Below are 18,445 nucleotides of genomic sequence, written 5' to 3' on the forward strand. Positions count from 1 at the left end.
TTGTAAGGATCACATGAGATAATATTTATAAAGGACTCAGCCCAGTGCCTGACATATAGTAGGCACTTAATAAATGCTTATTCCCTCCCTTCCTCACTTCCTTCCTCTCTCCCTCCATCCCTTCCTTCCTTCCTTCCTTCCTTCCTTCCTTCCTTCCTTCCTTCCTTCCTTCCTTCCTTCCTTCCTACCTTGACTCCTCTGCCCTAGGAAATTGAATGAAGTGAAATGTTTTCACATTAACATTAATTTGTTTTATGCTTATAGCAACATTGGGGGGGTGGGGGTGGTGCTATTTTTATCCCCATTTTACAGATTAGGAAACTAAAGCTAACAGAGCCCATAGTCACACAACTAGTAATTATCTGAGGTGGGATTTGAACACAGATCTTCCAGATTCCAAGTTCAACACTTAATTCACTACACCACCTAGATAAGTATGTGCAAAGTAATTTCAGAAGAAAGATCAGGCTAACAACTTGTGCGTTAGGAAAGACTCAAACATCAGAAATTTTGCAGTAGGATTTCTTCCTTACTTGAAATAGGCATACAACCTGATGATGAGCGCAGGAAACAGAAAGTGTGAGAATTTCCTCTCTTGTTTTCCTTAGTAGCTTCTTCCCTTATTGATACCTCACCCTTTGTGATAAAGGGGACAGTCTTTGCCCCTTTACAACTGTGAACAGTTAATAGAGACCCATCATCTGTGAACAGTCAAGTGGGAGTCTAGTCTTTGGAAGGGCCCTGAGATTAATAATCTTTTTGAATCCCCCCCTTTTTATTTTTTGTTTTTGTTTTTAGTGAGGCAGTTGGGGTTAAGTGACTTGCCCAGGGTCACACAGCTAGTAAGTGTTAAGTGTCTGAGGCCGGATTTGAACTCAGGTACTCCTGACTCCAGGGCCGGTGCTCTATCCACTGCGCCACCTAGCCGCCCCACTGAATCCCTCTTTTACAACTGAAATCAGAGATCTAGAGAGTACATATCACTTGCTCAAGATTGCAAAGCTGGCAGAGCTGGGTAAGGACCCTGAGTTCTGGCATGCAGGGTATACTTCCCTATCTCTGCCAGGGCACTTTGAATGCTTTAGCTCTGAGTAAAGGCAATCAATTTTACAGCTGAAAGAAAGAATCAAGGCAGGGGCAACTCTTGTGGCCATTTTCAATTTATGTCACTTTGATGTTGCAATGCCAACAGGAAACCTCTGAAATCAATGGCTAAAGCCATTACTGAGGAGAAGGGAGCACAGGGTCACAAAACAAAACAACATGCCCTTTCCACGTCTCTGTGCCCCAGAGATATTTTCAAATGGGCATCCTTGTAGCCCAAGGACAACAAAGAGCAGGCTGATAATAGTGAATCTGCTGTGGGGCTTTGGGCAAGACCTTCAAATTGGGGATCAATCTACCCATCCTGAATAATTGCAAGATTGTTGTGACAATTAAATAAAAGAATGAATTGTAAAAAATGCAAAGCCCTGTAGTATCAAAGGGAAAGTTTGAGATGAAAATGTGAAAATACAGCCTTGGGGGAAGCTAGGTGGTGCAGTAGATAGAGCACTGGCCCTGGATTCAGGAGGACCCGAGTTCAAATCCAGTTTCAGACACTTGACACTAGCTGTGTGACCCTGGGCAAGTCACTTAACCCTCATTGCCCCACAAAAATAGAAAGAAAATACAGCCTTGATTCATTCATGACTTCACCAGTTACAAAGCACCTACTAAGTGCTAAATACTTTGACGAGGATTGTAACAAAGGGGGGGGGGGAAAGCCAGGCTTCACTTTGTTTTTGTTTTTACAAGTAAACATACTTATGTAAATTGCTGTGAGGGTATACAGTTGGCCATTTAAAATGGAAAGTGCCAGTATTGTGCCTAAATTGGCAACTCCTCTTTTCCTTTTGAGGAGGGGTACCAAGCTGTGTGTTTTAGACAGGTCCCTTGCACCCACCCTCCCTGTCCTTCCTTACAGTAGTTGTGTGCCTTTGACCACATATAAACTTATCATGTGGGGAATTTTTAGAAGCTTTTGATACAAAATGGTTTCCAAAAACTATCTGATGATGGCTTTTAAAATTGTCATGTAAAATATCAAATGCTTTTAAATATCTGCTTCCAACCTGATGTAACTCTTGTTGAGTAAGTTTTTTTTTTATCAATTTAAAGGAAATGTAGATGGGTAAATAAAACATGGAGTGAGAAAATGTAAATAGAAAAAGAAATTTAAAGTAACAAAAAGGAATAACAAGCACTTTGTTGGGGTGTGTGTGTGAGTGTAAATTTAAAGAATGAGGTCTTCCAAAGAAGAACAACAGCTTAAAGGAACTCTGTGAATCCATATCCAGTCCATAATCATAATTAATTAACACATATTTACTAGTTAGCCATGTGATATAGTTCAAAGTGAAGACTAATAAATTCAGATGATGAAAAAGAAAGAAAAAAACAGCAATAAAACATAAACTGAGTTCTAATCTTTCTACAAATACACATTATTTCTGGGAAAAGAGGACACACATAGGGATAACATGTACAGAGGAACACGCATACACAAACAAGGTATATGCATGGCCAGTCCCATGGGCAGAGGAGGTGACAAAACAGTTGGAAACACCAATCAATGGGGCAATTCATTTCTTCAACAATGAAGGGCTGACCTCTTTCTACCTTTCAGGTCGTCTTCTTCTTCTTCTTCTTCTTCTTCTTCTTCTTCTTCTTCTTCTTCTTCTTCTTCTTCTTCTTCTTCTTCTTCTTCCCAGTGCCTGACATATAGTAGGCACTTAATAAATGCTTATTCCCTAACTTCCTTCCTTCCTTCCTTCCTTGACTTCTCTGCCCTAGGGAAATGAATGAAGTGAAACATTTTCACATTAACATCTCTGACCTTGTTGATAGGATGGCCCGGAAAGGTAGTTTCCCTCTTTTTATACATTGTCTATATGCTTTAGAATATGGGAAGCACCCTTTTAATTTAATCCAATTATTAGAGTAAGTAGCCATTCTGGAGAGGAAATTGAGTTTCCTCTGGAAAGAACCTTTTTATGACCCTTTGCAAACATTTGCAATAATAGTACATAAGAGAGACCTCCCTGGAGAGGCCATTTCATATTTCATGTGAAATCCAAATCATAAAAACACCAGGATGCTTCAGAAGTGGCTACTGACTTCTAGAGTAAGACAGGATGTATTCAGTGAGGCTTCTAGGTCTTCCGCTTAATTCTGACCAAGGTGCCTTCAAAGTCCTGTCTCATACATCTTGGACCAAATTCCAAGAGGTTTCTAGGTTACTTAGCCTCAGACTACAGCATAAAGCATCCTGGAGTTTTCAGTGCCTTTTGGTATATCAGCTCTTGGGAATACAACCAATGAAGAAACCCAAAGAGAACAAAAGCTAGGGACAGGAGTTTCTAAAATTTGTGGACTGATCTCCGTCCTAAATTAATTTCTTCTTGTTTTCTTGAAACCCCTCCTTTTACAGTGTGTCTGTGGACAGTGTTGGCAGAGCAGCCATTCAAGGGAGCATGATCAACACACTTTGAGGAGGAAGCCTCTGGTGGCTTATGGGATGGCAGTAATTCCATTGTCATTTTAGTGCCTGCTGGCATATTCTGTGGCTAGGATCTTCTTACACTGACTTTGAAGTGGCTTTACTTTGACGCACAATAAGAAAGTTCTTCCCCTAATTACCACAAAATGGAAGAGTAAAGAATGGGTCCTCTAGCCCACAGCCCAGAAATACATATGCAATGGCTTCCACATGCAATGTGGAAAAAGCCATACCATTCTATACAAAGGAAGATGACCACGCCATGGAAAGGAGACACTAGCTGAAAGGAAAGAGCTTTTGTGATTTCATTGCAGCCTCTCCTTCCTTTTCTGCTCCTGCTCAAGGGATACAGCAAGGGTTCTTACCCTAGGGTCTTGGGTGGGGTTCGGGGAGTCTGTGAACCTGGGGAAAATCACCTCCTTATTTTCACAAAACTCTTAACTGAATTTTATCATTTGCTTCAGGTATGAATATTTTAAAAATATTGTGAGAAAGGGTTGGTAGTCTTTAGCAGATTGAAGGTCTATGGCATCAAAAAGATTATGGTGTGGGGGGGGGCAGCTAGGTGGTGCAGTGGATGGAGCACCAGCCCTGGATTCAGGAGGACCTGAGTTCAGGTCCGGCCTCAGACACTTAACAATTACTAGCTGTGTGACCCTGGGCAAGTCACTTAACCCCAGTTGCCTCACCAAAAAAAAAAATATTATGGGGGGGGGCAGCTAGGTGGTGCAGTGGATAAAGCACTGGCCCTGGATTCAGGAGGACCTGAGTTCAAATCTGACTTCAAACACTTGACACTTACTAGCAGCATGACCCTGGGCAAGTCACTTAACCTTCATTGCCCCCCCCAAATGTATATTTGTGTGTGTGTGTGTGTATTTATACACACACACACACACACACACATATGAGCCCCTGGACTAGAGGATTTTATGTATTGTTGTAATACTGACTCTTCTTCTATCCTTCCCTCCTCTTCATATTAAGTCATTGACAGGTCAGTTATCCTGAACATTAAAAAAAAGTACTTGACTTTGGCTATCAGGAATCATAAGAGGATAAATGACATAGGGACAGAAATTGCAATTCCAAGAAGTATACACACTGAATCTAACTTAGGAGTTGTTGTTTGGTCATTTTCAGTTGTGTCTGAATCTTCATGACCCCATTTGGGATTTTCTTGGCAGAGATACTGGAGTGGTCTGCCCTTTCCTTCTCCTGCTCATTTTACAGATGAGGAAACTGAGGCAAACAGGGTTAAGTGAGTTGCCCAGAGTCACAGAGCTAGCAAGTGTCTGAGGCCAGATTTGAACTTAGGTCTTCCTGATTTCAGGCCTGGTACTCTATCCACTGCACCACCTACCTGCTCTTCTATAACATGGTCCCTTATATTTGCACACAATTGCACAAGCCTCTTTCCAGCTCTTGCACATATCTCAGCCTGTTTCACTTTATCTCAATCACTCCTGTTTATTTCTAGAAATTTATCTCTTCTCCATAGTGTCCAGGGGTCTTCTGTGAATAAGGCAAAAGAGGTTTCCCTGTGTGCCCAATATGTTTGTCCTCTAGTTAAAATATGCCATCTTTTCCCAAATACAGCATGTTGTCTGAGGTAATAAATGCTAAATGGCTTCATGTGTGATGTGGCACTCTTATTCAGCACTCCTAGGATATCATTTATTAGCTCAGTCCCTGGCTGGATAGTGTAGACACTTCTGGGAAGACTTATTGCCACTTGTGAACACTTCAGTCTCCTCAGTATCTTCTGGAAAGGAGACCTGGAGCTTCTTGGTAGTTATATTGATATATACTATATTAAAACTATATAATATGGTATGTATGATTATTATGTAATTAATTTGTACAATATCATTATTTTTAAATATAGTCATCTGGCCCAGATGAGTCCAGGAATATACCTCCAATTAGTTATCATTAAAAAAAATTCCTAGGGTGTTTCATAATTTTATCTGCACAAATCTTGAGTGTGCCCTCTTAAAATCACTCCCTGATATTGTAAGCATTTCATAGTTATTTTCAATGGGACTTGGCTTTCTAATATAGCCTGGATTTTGTTATTGTTACGTAGAAATACTGTTGATCTCTCTGAGCTATTCTGAGACAAGGCCATAATTAGGCCATAGGCTTCCTTCCACTGGACTCTCAGTCAAGTTAAACAACAGTCATAAGCTTCTGTCTCCCATCCTTGTAGACTTCAGAACATAGGTCAGCAAGCAGCTATGGTATTTTACCTGATGCTCCTGTCCCTAAACTCACAATGTTCATTAGTCCACAGATAGTTTAATTTTCTCAGTTTCCTTCTATGGCAACACAATGGGGGAGAAGTACAGACTGTGGAAACCATTTATAAATAGCTTTTTTATCTCCACCATCTAGTTTTTAGAAAGCCATTTATAGTTTACAAAGTTCTATCTATCTATCCATTCATCCTTCCTTCCTTCCTTCCTTCCTTCCTTCCTTCCTTCCTTCCTTCCTTCCTTCCTTCCTTCCTTCCTTCCTTCCTTCCTTCCTTCCTTCCTTCCATCCATCCGTCCATCTCTCTATCCTTTGATAACACCCTTTGCATGACTTTTGTAATTCCCCATTTGTAATATGCTGTATACTGATCTTGCCTGTCATTTCCCTCTCTATTGCTTTAAAAAAATTTTTTTCAGGGGGGGGGGGCAATGAGGGTTAAGTGACTTGCTGACTTGCCCAGGGTCACACAGCTAGTTAGTGTCAAGTGTCTGAGGTCGGATTTGAACTCAGGTCCTCCTGAATCCAGGGCAGGTGTTCTATCTACTGCGCCACGTAGCTGCCCTTCTATTGCTTTCTGTGATCCACAATTTTAATTCTTGAGGCACTGGAGTGTTCTATGGTAATATATATTACCAAAAGATTATGGACAAATTTCTTTGCCTTTATTTTAGGGAGGAGCTTGGGGTTATTAAAAGAATTGTACACTTTCCCAGTGGTAATCTACCACATTTTTCTTTTCAATCCTGGATTCAATTCATTGTCCATTTCCAGTGCCTGTCCAAGATTTGTATATATAGAATATAAATATATGTATGTATATATATATACATGCATGCATACATATATTTATATTAATATATTTATATCCCCATATAAATATATACATGCATAGAAATTGATGAATAAGTACCATAAGTGGTCTATCCAATTATATATCATAGTCTGGGTAATAATCATTTTTCCATCCACCTAAGTGAATAGTTAAACCAAAATATTTTGAGTGATTATAGATCTCCTCTGAGAGTTTCCACAGTCTTCTGGAACTTGAAATAAACTATAAAATGGCATGACTATATCAGGGATATGGAAAATCTCACCAGTTTAAGGAATTCCTCTTCCACCTAGACTCTATACTGAATCTCCATGTCAATAGTGGGGGCACTTAAAGATGGAGAATATCTTTCCTTGCCGATGCCTTACTTTCTATTAATGGCTAGAGAAGGATTGGATGATATTATCTCTGCTTTTGCAGCTTTCAAGGAATCTTATATGATTTTGAAAATTTGCTGAAGGAACACTTTAATAAGGATAGCTGACATTTGTTCAACACTTTAAACTCATCTCAAATTCCCTTGACTGCTTTGGTCAGGCTATTGGGCTTTGTTTGCTCTATAGAGCCTGCACCTTTGATCGCACTGTTCTACAGTAATTTTTGCCAAGCTTTGCCCAAAATTAAAGACCTTCTTTACCTATATCTAAGAGATTTTTAGGAACCCAATATAAATATCCCCTGTATTCTTAGTGGCACCACATTGATTAGGACCCCCAGATATTTAGTAGTGAAGAAATAAGCAAGATTGCGAAGTATTTTGCATGTAGTTGCATGTATACAGCAACCCTGTGAGGTAGTAGCTATTATTATTATTACCATTTTACAGATGAGAAAACTGAGGCAGACAGAGGTTAAGTGAGTTGTCCAGGGTCTGGCAACTAGTAAGTGGCAGAGGATGGATCTGACTCCCAGTTTTCCTGAATTCTACCCATTACTCCACACTGTCCAGGTAATTAGTCCAATCTTGCTGCCCACAGAACACTAAAAGTACTCTGCATAGGTTGGAGTTGGTCAGAATCAGTTTAGAAAAACCTGAAAAGATCTGCTTGGTCATTACATATCAAGTTTGTGATGTCTATTATTCCACTGAATGATGACTTCTGTTAGGAACTTTAAGCATATCTACATATGGAGAGACCTTGTCCCTTCATAGGTTGTTGTGGAATAGACCTCACCCTCAGAGTTTCCCCATAAAATGACTGGAATATAATTGCTACCTGGTAGTTGTTTAGCAGAGATGCTCATACCAAAGCTTCAGTCACTACCATCCCTGCTACATAAGAGCCTCCCATAAATTCAGACAGAACAGACAAAGGAAGGATCGTTAAGACAGGAACTAACTTGTCACTTGAGGCTACCATCGATCCTACCTCCATTCTAATTTCCCTGCCACTTTTCGGTCCTCATTTTCAGAAAGATCATGCTTCAATTTTCCTCTTCAGTGCACATTATATAGCAAAAGATCACAGCTTCTTTGAGTGTACTCTTCGGGGCTATTTTCCAAAGCAATATCCTTGACTTCTAGAAATAAGCCCAGTTGGTTTTCAAAGAACAATGCTGCAGAACAGTGGTCTGAAAACTAGCTATCTCAACTTTGGCTTCTTTGGGGCCGTCCAGCTCTTCTAGGCTCTGTTTTGTCTCCCTGAGTCCCACCTGAGTGGACTGCTTGAGGACCTAAAACATCTGTTTTCCTTAGCCTCTTGGCTAAACTGCCCTGATTAACTGAACCATTTCTGAGTAAGGGTAGGGTAGGATTTTTTGCTTGTTTGTTTTGGGTTTGGGGTTTTTTTCTGTTGAAGCATAATTATTATAATACCAGTTGATCACCTCAAATTTCCTTTACCATTTGGGTTAGTCTATTGTGCTTCCTGTGTTCCACAGATACTGCACTTTTGATCACACTCTTCTGCCATCATTTTTGCCAACCTTTGCCCCAAACTGTAGACCTTCTTTATCTACATCTAAGAGTTTTTTAGGAACTGAATATAAATATCCCCTGCATTCGTTGTGGCACCAAATTGGTTATCTAGCATCCTCAAATATTTTAGTAATAAGGCAATAAACAAGCATTTATTTAACTCCCACTGAAACAAAGCACTGTTAGATTTTTAAGTTGTGTGGAAAGGCAAAGATATGCTCCCCAAAACTCTGTTAGTACCTTCATTTGTCTGGATAAGCTAGCTATCACTTCTGCAACATCTCTGTGACATATTGCAGTGATGGTTTTAAGTCTTCCGTTCCAGTGAAGGGGATACTTTACCCTGACACTGGCATCCTTGCTGTTCCTTGCACAGGACACTGCATTTCAAAGTTCTGTGCAGTTTTACTGGCTATCCTCCATGACTGGAATTCTCCATTTCCTCAACTCACTCTCCCTGGTTTCCTTCAAATCCCTTCTAAAATGTCTCTTTCTACAAGAAGACTTTCCTGACCGCCCCCACCAATGTTACTGCCTTCCTTCTATTTATCATCCCTAATTTATCTAGTGTATATCTTTTTTTTAACCAGGTCTACAACTTTATTGGGAGTTCCAGGTACACACATATGTACACACGGGCATACACACAAACACACGCACACATGCACGTTTGCTCAAATCCTCACACCATGAGTGCCACAACAGCGGCAACGTTATGGGGTGTATGGCACCACACACAAGGGACTCCCCTCCTCCTGATCCTGGTCTGGGTGTGGTCCCGCTGTCCCAGAGGGAAAACTTAGAGCACCTGCTGGGGGATGGGGCAGGGGCAGGGACAGGGCTGGGGGGCAAGGGGGGCATCTGGCTGGGGACCTCCTGGGCTCCTCACTCCAGGGACTGCAGCATCAAGAGCCGTTTGAGCACCTTTGTCTGGCTCGTCTCTAGGATCTCCCCAGCCAGGAACATCTCATCCACCACTGTGTAACCCTTGTAGAAGTTGAAGATGAGGTCCAGTTCACAGACATCATGGAAATATTCATTTAAGGCCTCCACAAAGCTGTGGATGGCCTCCAGGTAGGCCAGGTTGTTGTCACTGACATCCACACAGATGCAGAAGTAGAGGCCAGTGTAAGGGCAATAAATGATCTTGAAGGTGTGGAACTTTACAAAATTGGTGTGGTTGGCATCCTGGACTGTGACGACAGTGTGGACCTCCTCAATCAGCTTCTGTTTCTCGTCATCATCAAACTGTGTGTAGCCCTTGGCCAGGTGGGTCTTGCCTGCTTGCTTCTGGATGAGGATGAATTGGATCATGGTGATCCCTCAGAGTTGAGCCTCCACCCTGATCTCCCTGATCTCTGGGGTCCCACGGAGACTGGGTGACTTCCAAAGCCTTGGCTTCAGGCAGCTCTCCCAGCCATAGCTGAAACACCAGTGTATATCTTATTTACATATAATTGTGTACATATTGTCGCCTCCTTTAGATTATGGGCTCCATGAGGCCAAGGATTGTGTGTTTTGGTTTTTGCCTTTCATTGTAAATCATAGCACAATTCCTGACAAATAGTAGGCACTTAATAAATTCTTGTTGACTGATAATAATTATAACTGTCTAGGGAAGTTGCCTTAGGCTATGCTGCTTGCCTGCTTGCCCATCCTATAGCCTGGTCCCATTTCTCTGTTGACACTGGGTGGTTGGCTAAATAGGATCATGTCCCTCTTTCCAGTAGTATAGTAACATCTTCCATAATCCATACTTCCTCCTCTAGAGAGCCTTGAGTTTTCTTAGTAAGTCCTTGTAAGAAGTAGGTGATTCATTTGTTTTATTGCTTGACTTAGAAGGCTTAACTGAGATGGGTATCACCAACTCTATTCTTTGTGGTGCAATGTTGGACCACCAGACCTCACCATGTGCCCTGCCTCTGAATCCTCATGCTGTTTAGGCTTTACCATCTACCCTGGATATTTGCTCTACAGAACTGAGGCCCTGCCATTTGGAGCCCCCATAGGCCTTTACTCTTGGAGTTCTAGGCCTTAACATGTGCCTCATAGATCAACTTTATTTAATGTGTTATCTCTCCCAATTAGAGCGTGAGCTCCTTGACAGCAGAGACTATCTCAGTTTTTTTTTATTTGTATCCCTAACATCTAACACAGAGGTTGGCATATAATAAGTGCTAAATAAATGCTTTTTCATTCATCATTCTTCATCTTGCACCAGGTAGCAGCAGCATTTCCTGATTCTTATACACTCTCCCCACTATTGGACATGTTTTTAAAGAGTCCACAGCAGAGTGCAAAGTTCTTTCAGTAGTTATAGTACACAGGTTGTTCTTAATTCAACATTATTTTGAAAGTATTTAGCCTTCAAATTATTGTGTAATTAGGGTGGCTACACACTCCAATGAAATATATAATAACACACCATAGCACAAGACTTCATAGGCTCATACCTGCCTGCTTTAGTGCATTCAAGAGTGATAACTTGACTTGACCAATGTTAACACTGAAGCCCACCACCAATGGGAACTATGGGAACATTTTTATCTGGTTCATTTTACTCTTCCAAAAAGGGCCCTGAGCTCTCTTGTAAATGTCCAGGCTAATAAGACAATTCAATATGAAAAATGTTGTTTAAACCTAAAAAAATTACATATAAAGCTTGTACTTGATCTAATCAACACTCAAGAAACTCCCTTTTCCTTTCTGAAGGGGATTAAGCAAAACTTCTTGTGGGTCTCAACTTCCCTTGAGAGCTATGTATTCTTTCTGATTCACAATAGGTCTGGGTTCCTCCTTAGTGTTTAGTTTCCCTGCTAATGTCTTTATCCCTTGATTAGCACCTGGAAACTTTTTGTGTGTATTTTAACCTCACTTAGCTATTAATTGACAGTTTTGACAGTAGTTTAATGGACATAAATTCATTGAGTATAATTCAGGATTCAAGAAGACAGTTCATGACATAACCAGGAAATTCTCCTAATCTTGGTTAGTGAAACCCAAAGAGATAAATCTGGGAAGATTATGTTGTTATCACCAGGTAAATCTGAGAGAGTCTTAAGATATTTCTGCTTCTTTGTTCTCTCTAGCTTTGCCCATCAGCCTTGTGGAGAAGAGGGCAGCTGTGAGCCATTGCTACTTGACCATGCAGATGTGAATTGTACATCCAGCAGCCCAGGACACATGAAATGTGCTGTCACCTGTGAAAGGGGATTCATTCTCCAAGCCAGCAGTGGACAGAGACTAAGGCCCATGCAGGTGAGTCAGTCAGGTGGTGATTTGTTAGAGGGACCTACAGAGTCATCATGACTACAGGATTAATTTCCAGGTACAGGAGGCTTTTCATTTCGTTGATTTTCATTTTGAGGTTTTTTTAAAATTCCAGTGAAGGATCAGATAAGGACCTTCATGAAGAAGGCTTTGGCTTTAGAGATGGCAAGGTTGTACATACACCATCTGTGGCTCTGAGATAAGAGATTTTGCTGTTTGAATAAACTGTGAATTTCTTGCCAGGCCTGTATTACAATAGGAATGCCTGGAATATTCCCATTGCTTAAGTTTTTTTTTTTCTTGTTTGAAGCCAGGACCATCCTAGTTTGCTTTGGAGATGAGAATACCAAAGTAGTCCAAGGTGCCAAAGGTTAGATTACAAATAGCTGTTCTGCAGTCTAACACTCTTTCTTTTAAAGAGTCTTAAAACAGAAGAAATCATCCCCACCCTAGTCTTTTTCACCACTCATGAGAAGCCCCAAATCCACTGATTTAGGTAGAGGATTTTTGCCTGACTCTTGCTTTTTGGTTAGATTTAATGAATTGCAGTAATTTGTCTACAAACAATTATTTATTCATTCAACAATCATTTGAGTGACTATTCCATACAATGCACCCATCACATTAGGTCATTCTCTCCCCTCAAGGGGCTCATAAAACAGTGACCACACAAACCTTGAGAAATTATGGTATATTAGGGGTAGAAAAGACCTTTCCAGTAAGTGAGGGGGAATCTACTGCCTCCTACTTTGGGATAGCTCTCATTGTTTGGATGTTTTTATTTGCATCAAGTCTAAATTTGCCTTTGTACATCTTCCAATATTTGGTCCTAGTACCCAAACTGTGGAGCCAGCCAGAATAGGGCTAATCTCTTGTAACACTAATGTTAACACCAAGAGGTGCTGAGGGGTACAAGGGAGGTCTGTGTTTTCTTAACTTCCCCCAGCTAATCAGAGTTCTGCCTTTGCCTCTTGGGGAAACACTTAGAGTTCATACTTTTTACTTCTAGCAACCCTACCTTCCCTCTTCCTTCCCTTCTCCAGGATCAAGGAAACTGGGAAGGGTTTGGGCCCTGAGGCTTGCAATATTAGCCTTGAAATATAGGACAGAAGACTCTAAAAGAAAACACAGAGAGAGACAGAGACAGAGAGAGACACAGAGAGAGAGACACACACACACAGACAGAGACAGAGAGAGGGACAGAGACAGAGATAGAGACAGAGACAGAGACAGAGAGACAGAGGGAGAGATAGAGAGACAGAGAGACAGACAGAGAGACAGAGGGAGAGACAGAGACAGACATACAGAGACAGAGAGACAGAGAGACAAGAGACAGGCATAGAGACAGAGAAAAATAGAGAGAGACAAAAGATTTTCTAATGTTGAACTGAGGATTGAAATGTAGGAAGAACATTTCCTAGCCAATTTCTTGAACTTCTGGAACTTCTCTACCACATACCCATATGGCAAACTAGTAGAACAAAGGTGTTTGGAGAGAGTAAACTCATATGAAGAAATAGTTAACAAATAAGGGAAAAAAACCAAAAACACTTGCAGTTCCTCATTCCCCTGAAACATCTGTATGAGACCATTGGAGCTTTAACACCTTAGCTACACAATTGATAAAAGCATAATCTAGGATTTTAACAAGTAGAAATTAAAGAAAGAACACATTCCCAAACACAGTGATGAGCCTGTGCAAAGACACAAAGTAGAACATGGAATGTTTTGGGGAACAGCGAGTAACCCAGTTTGATCAGAATACAGGAAACGTGGTAATATGAAATGATTAAAAGGAAAATGTAAGTGAGATTATGGAAGACATTAAATTCCAGGCAGAAGAGTTTATATTTTATCCTGGGGCAATAAGGAGTCACTGAATGGTTTTTGAATACGGTGTGATATGGTCAGATCTGTGTTTTGAGGTGATGAATAATCGCTTCTGTGGAGGAGGGATTGGTGAGGGGAATCCCTGGATTAAGGGAAACCAATGTGAAAGCCATTCCAATAGTTCGTTAGAGGAAAACCTGGTCTGAAGTAGGGTTCAGGCTCTGTCATTGGAAAGAATACATGAAAGGGGTTATGAATGTAGAATTGGCAAGACAACGACAGTTGATTGAATATAAGGGCTAAAGAAGAGAGAGGAGTCAGGAGTGAGTCCTGGTTTACTGGAAAGATGGTAGTAGCACTCTCAAGAGAAAAAGAGTAAACTTGGAAGAACATTAGATTTGGGAGAAAATGTGTTGAGATCCAATTTTTATTTCTTGAGCTGAGTGACCTATTGAACTTCCAAGTAGATATGTCCAGCAGGCAATGGGTTGTACAAAACTTGGAAATTCAACAATTCAGTTCTGTAGAGCCTGGATGGACATTCATGGCATAGAAAACTGTTACTCTGTGATTCTGTCAGTGAAACAACTCAGGCAAAACTCTCTTCCACTATACCTTAGGTAGACCTAACTTAGATAAAGGTCAAGCTGCATTGTCAGAACTAGATATAGAAAAGTATTTTTTTGTTGCTTTGTGAGTTTCTCCTTCTGTATAAAAATGACATTTTCACCGCCTGAGAATGGAGAGGTAATGTAGCATAATAACAGCTGACATTTATGTATGTTCTGTATGTTCTGTCTCTGACATATGGTAGGTGTGTGGTCATAGACCAGTCACTCAGTATCCCAGGCAAACCTCCAGGACTATAAATTACAAATGAATCAGTAATCTACACTGACAAAGAAAGTTTCTAAATTGGAATTTCCCTCCATAAATGAAATCATAGGTCTGAACTCCCCTTACCCCCAAACAGTGAAAATTGAATTGAAGAATTTTAATATTATTTTTATAAGAATGCTGATTTAAATATAGGCTATTATGAACTCATTGTGTAATATAACCTTAAAATTAATATACTATTAGTGCTAATATTTTAATATTACCATGAATATCCTTATGTCATTTAAAGTTAAAATTACCCCTTCATTGAACTCCAGTGGCCTTTTGATAATATTTAACATACTGGGCCTTGCAGAATAATTACTTGTGTGTACATCTCACCTTCCTTACGATATTGTATGCTCCTTGAGAGTAAGGGCTAAATTTAATTAAGTTTTCAATTCCCCATGCCCTCTGGGCATACATTTCTTGTACATGGTATATGATGAATAAATATTTGCCCATTTGAATCCAATAATGAAAAGGCAAATAGTTACACAGAAAGGAGAGAAAGAAAAAAAAAGTAGGACAGAACAAAAAGTCATGAAAAAAAAGTATAGAAAGAAGAACAGAAGAACTTATTTCTTGAAAAGTGACTAGAGCTGTGGAAATCTTTTTCATGACTGCACATGAATAACATATGGAATTGGGGCAGCTAGGTGGCACAGTAGATAAAGCACTGGTCCTGGATTCAGGAGGACCTCAGTTCAAATGTGATCTCAGACACTTGACACTTACTAGCTACATCACCCTGGGCAAGTCACTTAATCCTCATTGCCCCACCAAAAAATAAATAAACAAAAAAACTTATATGTAATTGCTTGAGTTCTTAACGTGGGGGTAGGGAGGGAGGGAGGAAGAGAGTTTGGAACACAAAGTTTTAAATTGATGTCAAAATTTGTTTTTACATGTAACTTGAGAAAAAACATTCTAAATAAATAAAAATAAATAAAAGAGAAGTGACTGTAGGTAAGGAAAGTGAAACTGAAACTTTTATATGACTATTACAGCATCTTAAGAAACTCGAGAAAAGAAAAAGTCACAGAGTTGAATAAGGTTAATGATGATCTAAGCAACACACAGAGAGCTCTTGATAGACATTCTTACAAGAGAAATGCAATAACTGGAGTTTGGAACAGACTTCCAGGTATAGGAGACAGAGGCTTCCTGGAAATAGTGGTGATGTTTATTAATGTAGTAGTAGGACAGAGTCTTTCAGAGATGAGAGCCACAGACTGAAATTGGTGGTGTGACTTTCATCATTCACACAGAGTGGTCCACAAGGTATTCTCCAGTTGACTTGTCCATTTCCTGAGGTTGGCAGAGTTGAGGTATTTCTAGCAAGGGTTCGGCCAATGATCTAAAGGCAATAAGAATGGTTTCTTCTGAGAATTCTATCTGTCTTTGATTTACATAGCTATACAATCAGATCTGAAGCATGGTATATACAATGAATCAGCCCTGGCTATAAACAGGCATTGGAGAGAGAGATTATGGGGACTTTTGCTGGTCATTATATTTGTGACTCTGGTCCTATTATGGTTTTATGCTAGGAAAGACGGTGGCAATGACAGTCTCTTCTCTATACCTTAGGCTTCATAATTAGTATTTCCTCCAGGGCTTTAGTTATTTATTTTTTTATGAAGGAAGGGAGAGTAGTTGGGCTTATGTGATTAATAATTTCACCATAATAAATGAAAATTTCCCATCTTCAAAGATGGTGTGCAGTGATGAAACAAAAAGAACAGTCATTAATATTAACCAATATTAACTTGGATGGATATCTCTAATAAATGTCCTGGGTTTATAGGTAAGGGGAAAGGAATAAGCTTTTACATGTGCTAGGCACTGTGCTAAGAACCTTTTTATGAATATCTCATAAGATTCTCAAAACAACCATTTAAAATAAGTGCTGGTATCTGCATTTTTTAGTTGAAGAAACTGAAGCAAACAGAAGTTAAGTGACTTGCACAGGTTCACATAGCTAGTAAAAGTCTGAGAGTGAATTTGAACTCAGTTGCTCCTGACTCTGGGCAAGGGCTCTCTATCCATAGTGCCAACAGCTGCTTCTATGTTGTTAGACCTTTTTATTAATGGACCGATTGTGTTACTTACTCGCTTTCTCAAGTCATGTACCAGGCACATGGTAGGTGTTTAATAAGTGATTGTTGATTTGACTTGCTTCTAATATAAAACACCAGTTCCTTTGTTGGGTGCTTAAAGCCCTTTACAATCTGGCTTCATTCTCGCTTTTCATAGTGATGTGAGAAAATTATTAATAATAGGGTGTTTTGGGGATTCAGAGACTCCCCTCCCAACCCCTGTCCCACACACACACAGGAACTCTGGCTGGTTTTGCAGGGCCAGCCCAGAGTCAGGAGAACTTCAAAGGAAATGTAGATTGACCTTCCTGACTAACTAAAGGAAGTTAACTAACTTAAGACCACCTTCAAGTCATGTCAATCAATGGACTTGAATGTTACTGGCCAGTTAGCTTTGATCAAGGAGGAGTGACCCACCTCTAACTGAGACAGGTTAAAAACCCTGGAGAGGGGTCTCTACCTCTCTTGGCACGCTCTTCCCTCTCCCACGCTGCTTTCTCTCTGTCCCCTCTATCCTAGATATTTAGGGCTTCTGAACTTTCTGAGCCATGTTCTCTATCCCTTTACTAATATTTAATATACTTTGATAAATGCTTAATGCCCTAAAAATGGTGCAGTAGCCTCTAATTTCTTAGTAACAAATATATTAGAACCCCAGCTAATTTTCCCTAAACTTGGGACAATTAAAGGTGACCCCATAAACTTTTATTTGCCACAGTGATACCATATTACTCCTAACACACTCAACAATCCCTTCAAAGAAACCCTTTAGCTATTCCCTATAAATAAAATCCCATTACTTGCTAAAGTGCCTTTTGAATAGGCTGTCCCTGTCCTGGAAATGCTCTTTTACCTTACCTCCACCTCTTAGAATTCCATACTCTCTCTTTGTCAGAGAGCTCAAGTAACATTAACTTCAAAAGGCTTTTTTTCTGATTAAAAAGTTGTTAGAAGCATGCTATTTTCCACTTCCTTTATTTCTTTTTTCCCTTTTATTCGAGTTTTCTTAGATAAAATGACTAATATGGAAATGTTTTACACAATTGCAAATGTGTAACCTATATCTGGTTGTTTACAAACTCGGGGAGGGGGAGGGGAGGGAACAAGGAAGGGATAGAATTTGGAACTCAAATCTAAATAAAAATATAAAAAAAAAAGTTGTTAAGGGGGCAGCTGGGTGGCACAGTGTTTAGAGCACCGGCCCTGGATTCAGGAGGACCTGAGTTCAAATATGACCTCAGACACTTGACACTTACTAGCTGTGTGACCCTGGGCAAGTCACTTAACCCCAATTGCCTCACCAAAAAAACCCCCAACAAAACAAAAACAAACAAACAAAAAAGTTGTTAAACACTACCCCTCTTCCTCAGTTTATAGGTATGTGTGTTTGTGTATGTGTGTAGCTATATTTATATCTATTCATATACATATGCATACATAACCTTTATTTACTGATCTTTGAACATATTGTATGCCCCAAAGAGAATGCAAGCTTCTTAACAGCAGGGGACATTTAATTTTTTTTCCTTTGTATCCTTAATATCTAGCATTGTGCTTGGCACATAGTAGTCCCTTTATAAATATTTGTTAATGAATGTTGACAGAAAAGGAATCTAGAAGGATCTTGAGATTGAAAGATTATTGAAAAATATCTGATTAGAAATTCAGTAGTGGTAAATATAAGGTCTTATTCTTGTTCAAATGACTAGACCAGTTTATCTGGAAGTTTTCATGGATTTCAATCTCCTTATGACTGAACAGTGCATTATGGAAACCTAAAAAAGCACTGACTGACCTTAAGCTATTTGGAGAGA

General features: G+C 39.9%; 2 protein-coding genes across 3 annotated transcripts in view; one reads left to right on the top strand and one right to left on the bottom strand.

Moving 5' to 3' along the window:
• The window catches only part of PAPPA2 (pappalysin 2), a 389,726-nt gene that overhangs the window by 255,953 nt on the left and 115,328 nt on the right, over nt 1-18,445 (top strand). Inside the window, 1 exon segment of the mRNA XM_044003126.1 lies at nt 11,640-11,808. Within this exon segment, the coding sequence (XP_043859061.1) occupies nt 11,640-11,808 (169 nt within the window).
• Nucleotides 9,436-9,957, bottom strand: LOC122756169 (AP-2 complex subunit sigma-like). Of its 2 annotated transcripts, XM_044005327.1 has the most exons (2): nt 9,713-9,864; nt 9,436-9,607 (listed from the first exon to the last, which is right to left on the bottom strand). In XM_044005327.1, exons 1-2 carry the CDS (start codon nt 9,862-9,864, stop codon nt 9,436-9,438), a joined length of 324 nt encoding a protein of 107 aa, XP_043861262.1. The 2 variants fall into 2 exon arrangements, with proteins under 2 accessions (XP_043861262.1, XP_043861263.1); XM_044005328.1 differs by having other exon boundaries at nt 9,436-9,957.

Source organism: Dromiciops gliroides, chromosome 4, assembly GCF_019393635.1.
Source record: "Dromiciops gliroides isolate mDroGli1 chromosome 4, mDroGli1.pri, whole genome shotgun sequence".
Taxonomy (NCBI): domain Eukaryota; kingdom Metazoa; phylum Chordata; class Mammalia; order Microbiotheria; family Microbiotheriidae; genus Dromiciops; species Dromiciops gliroides.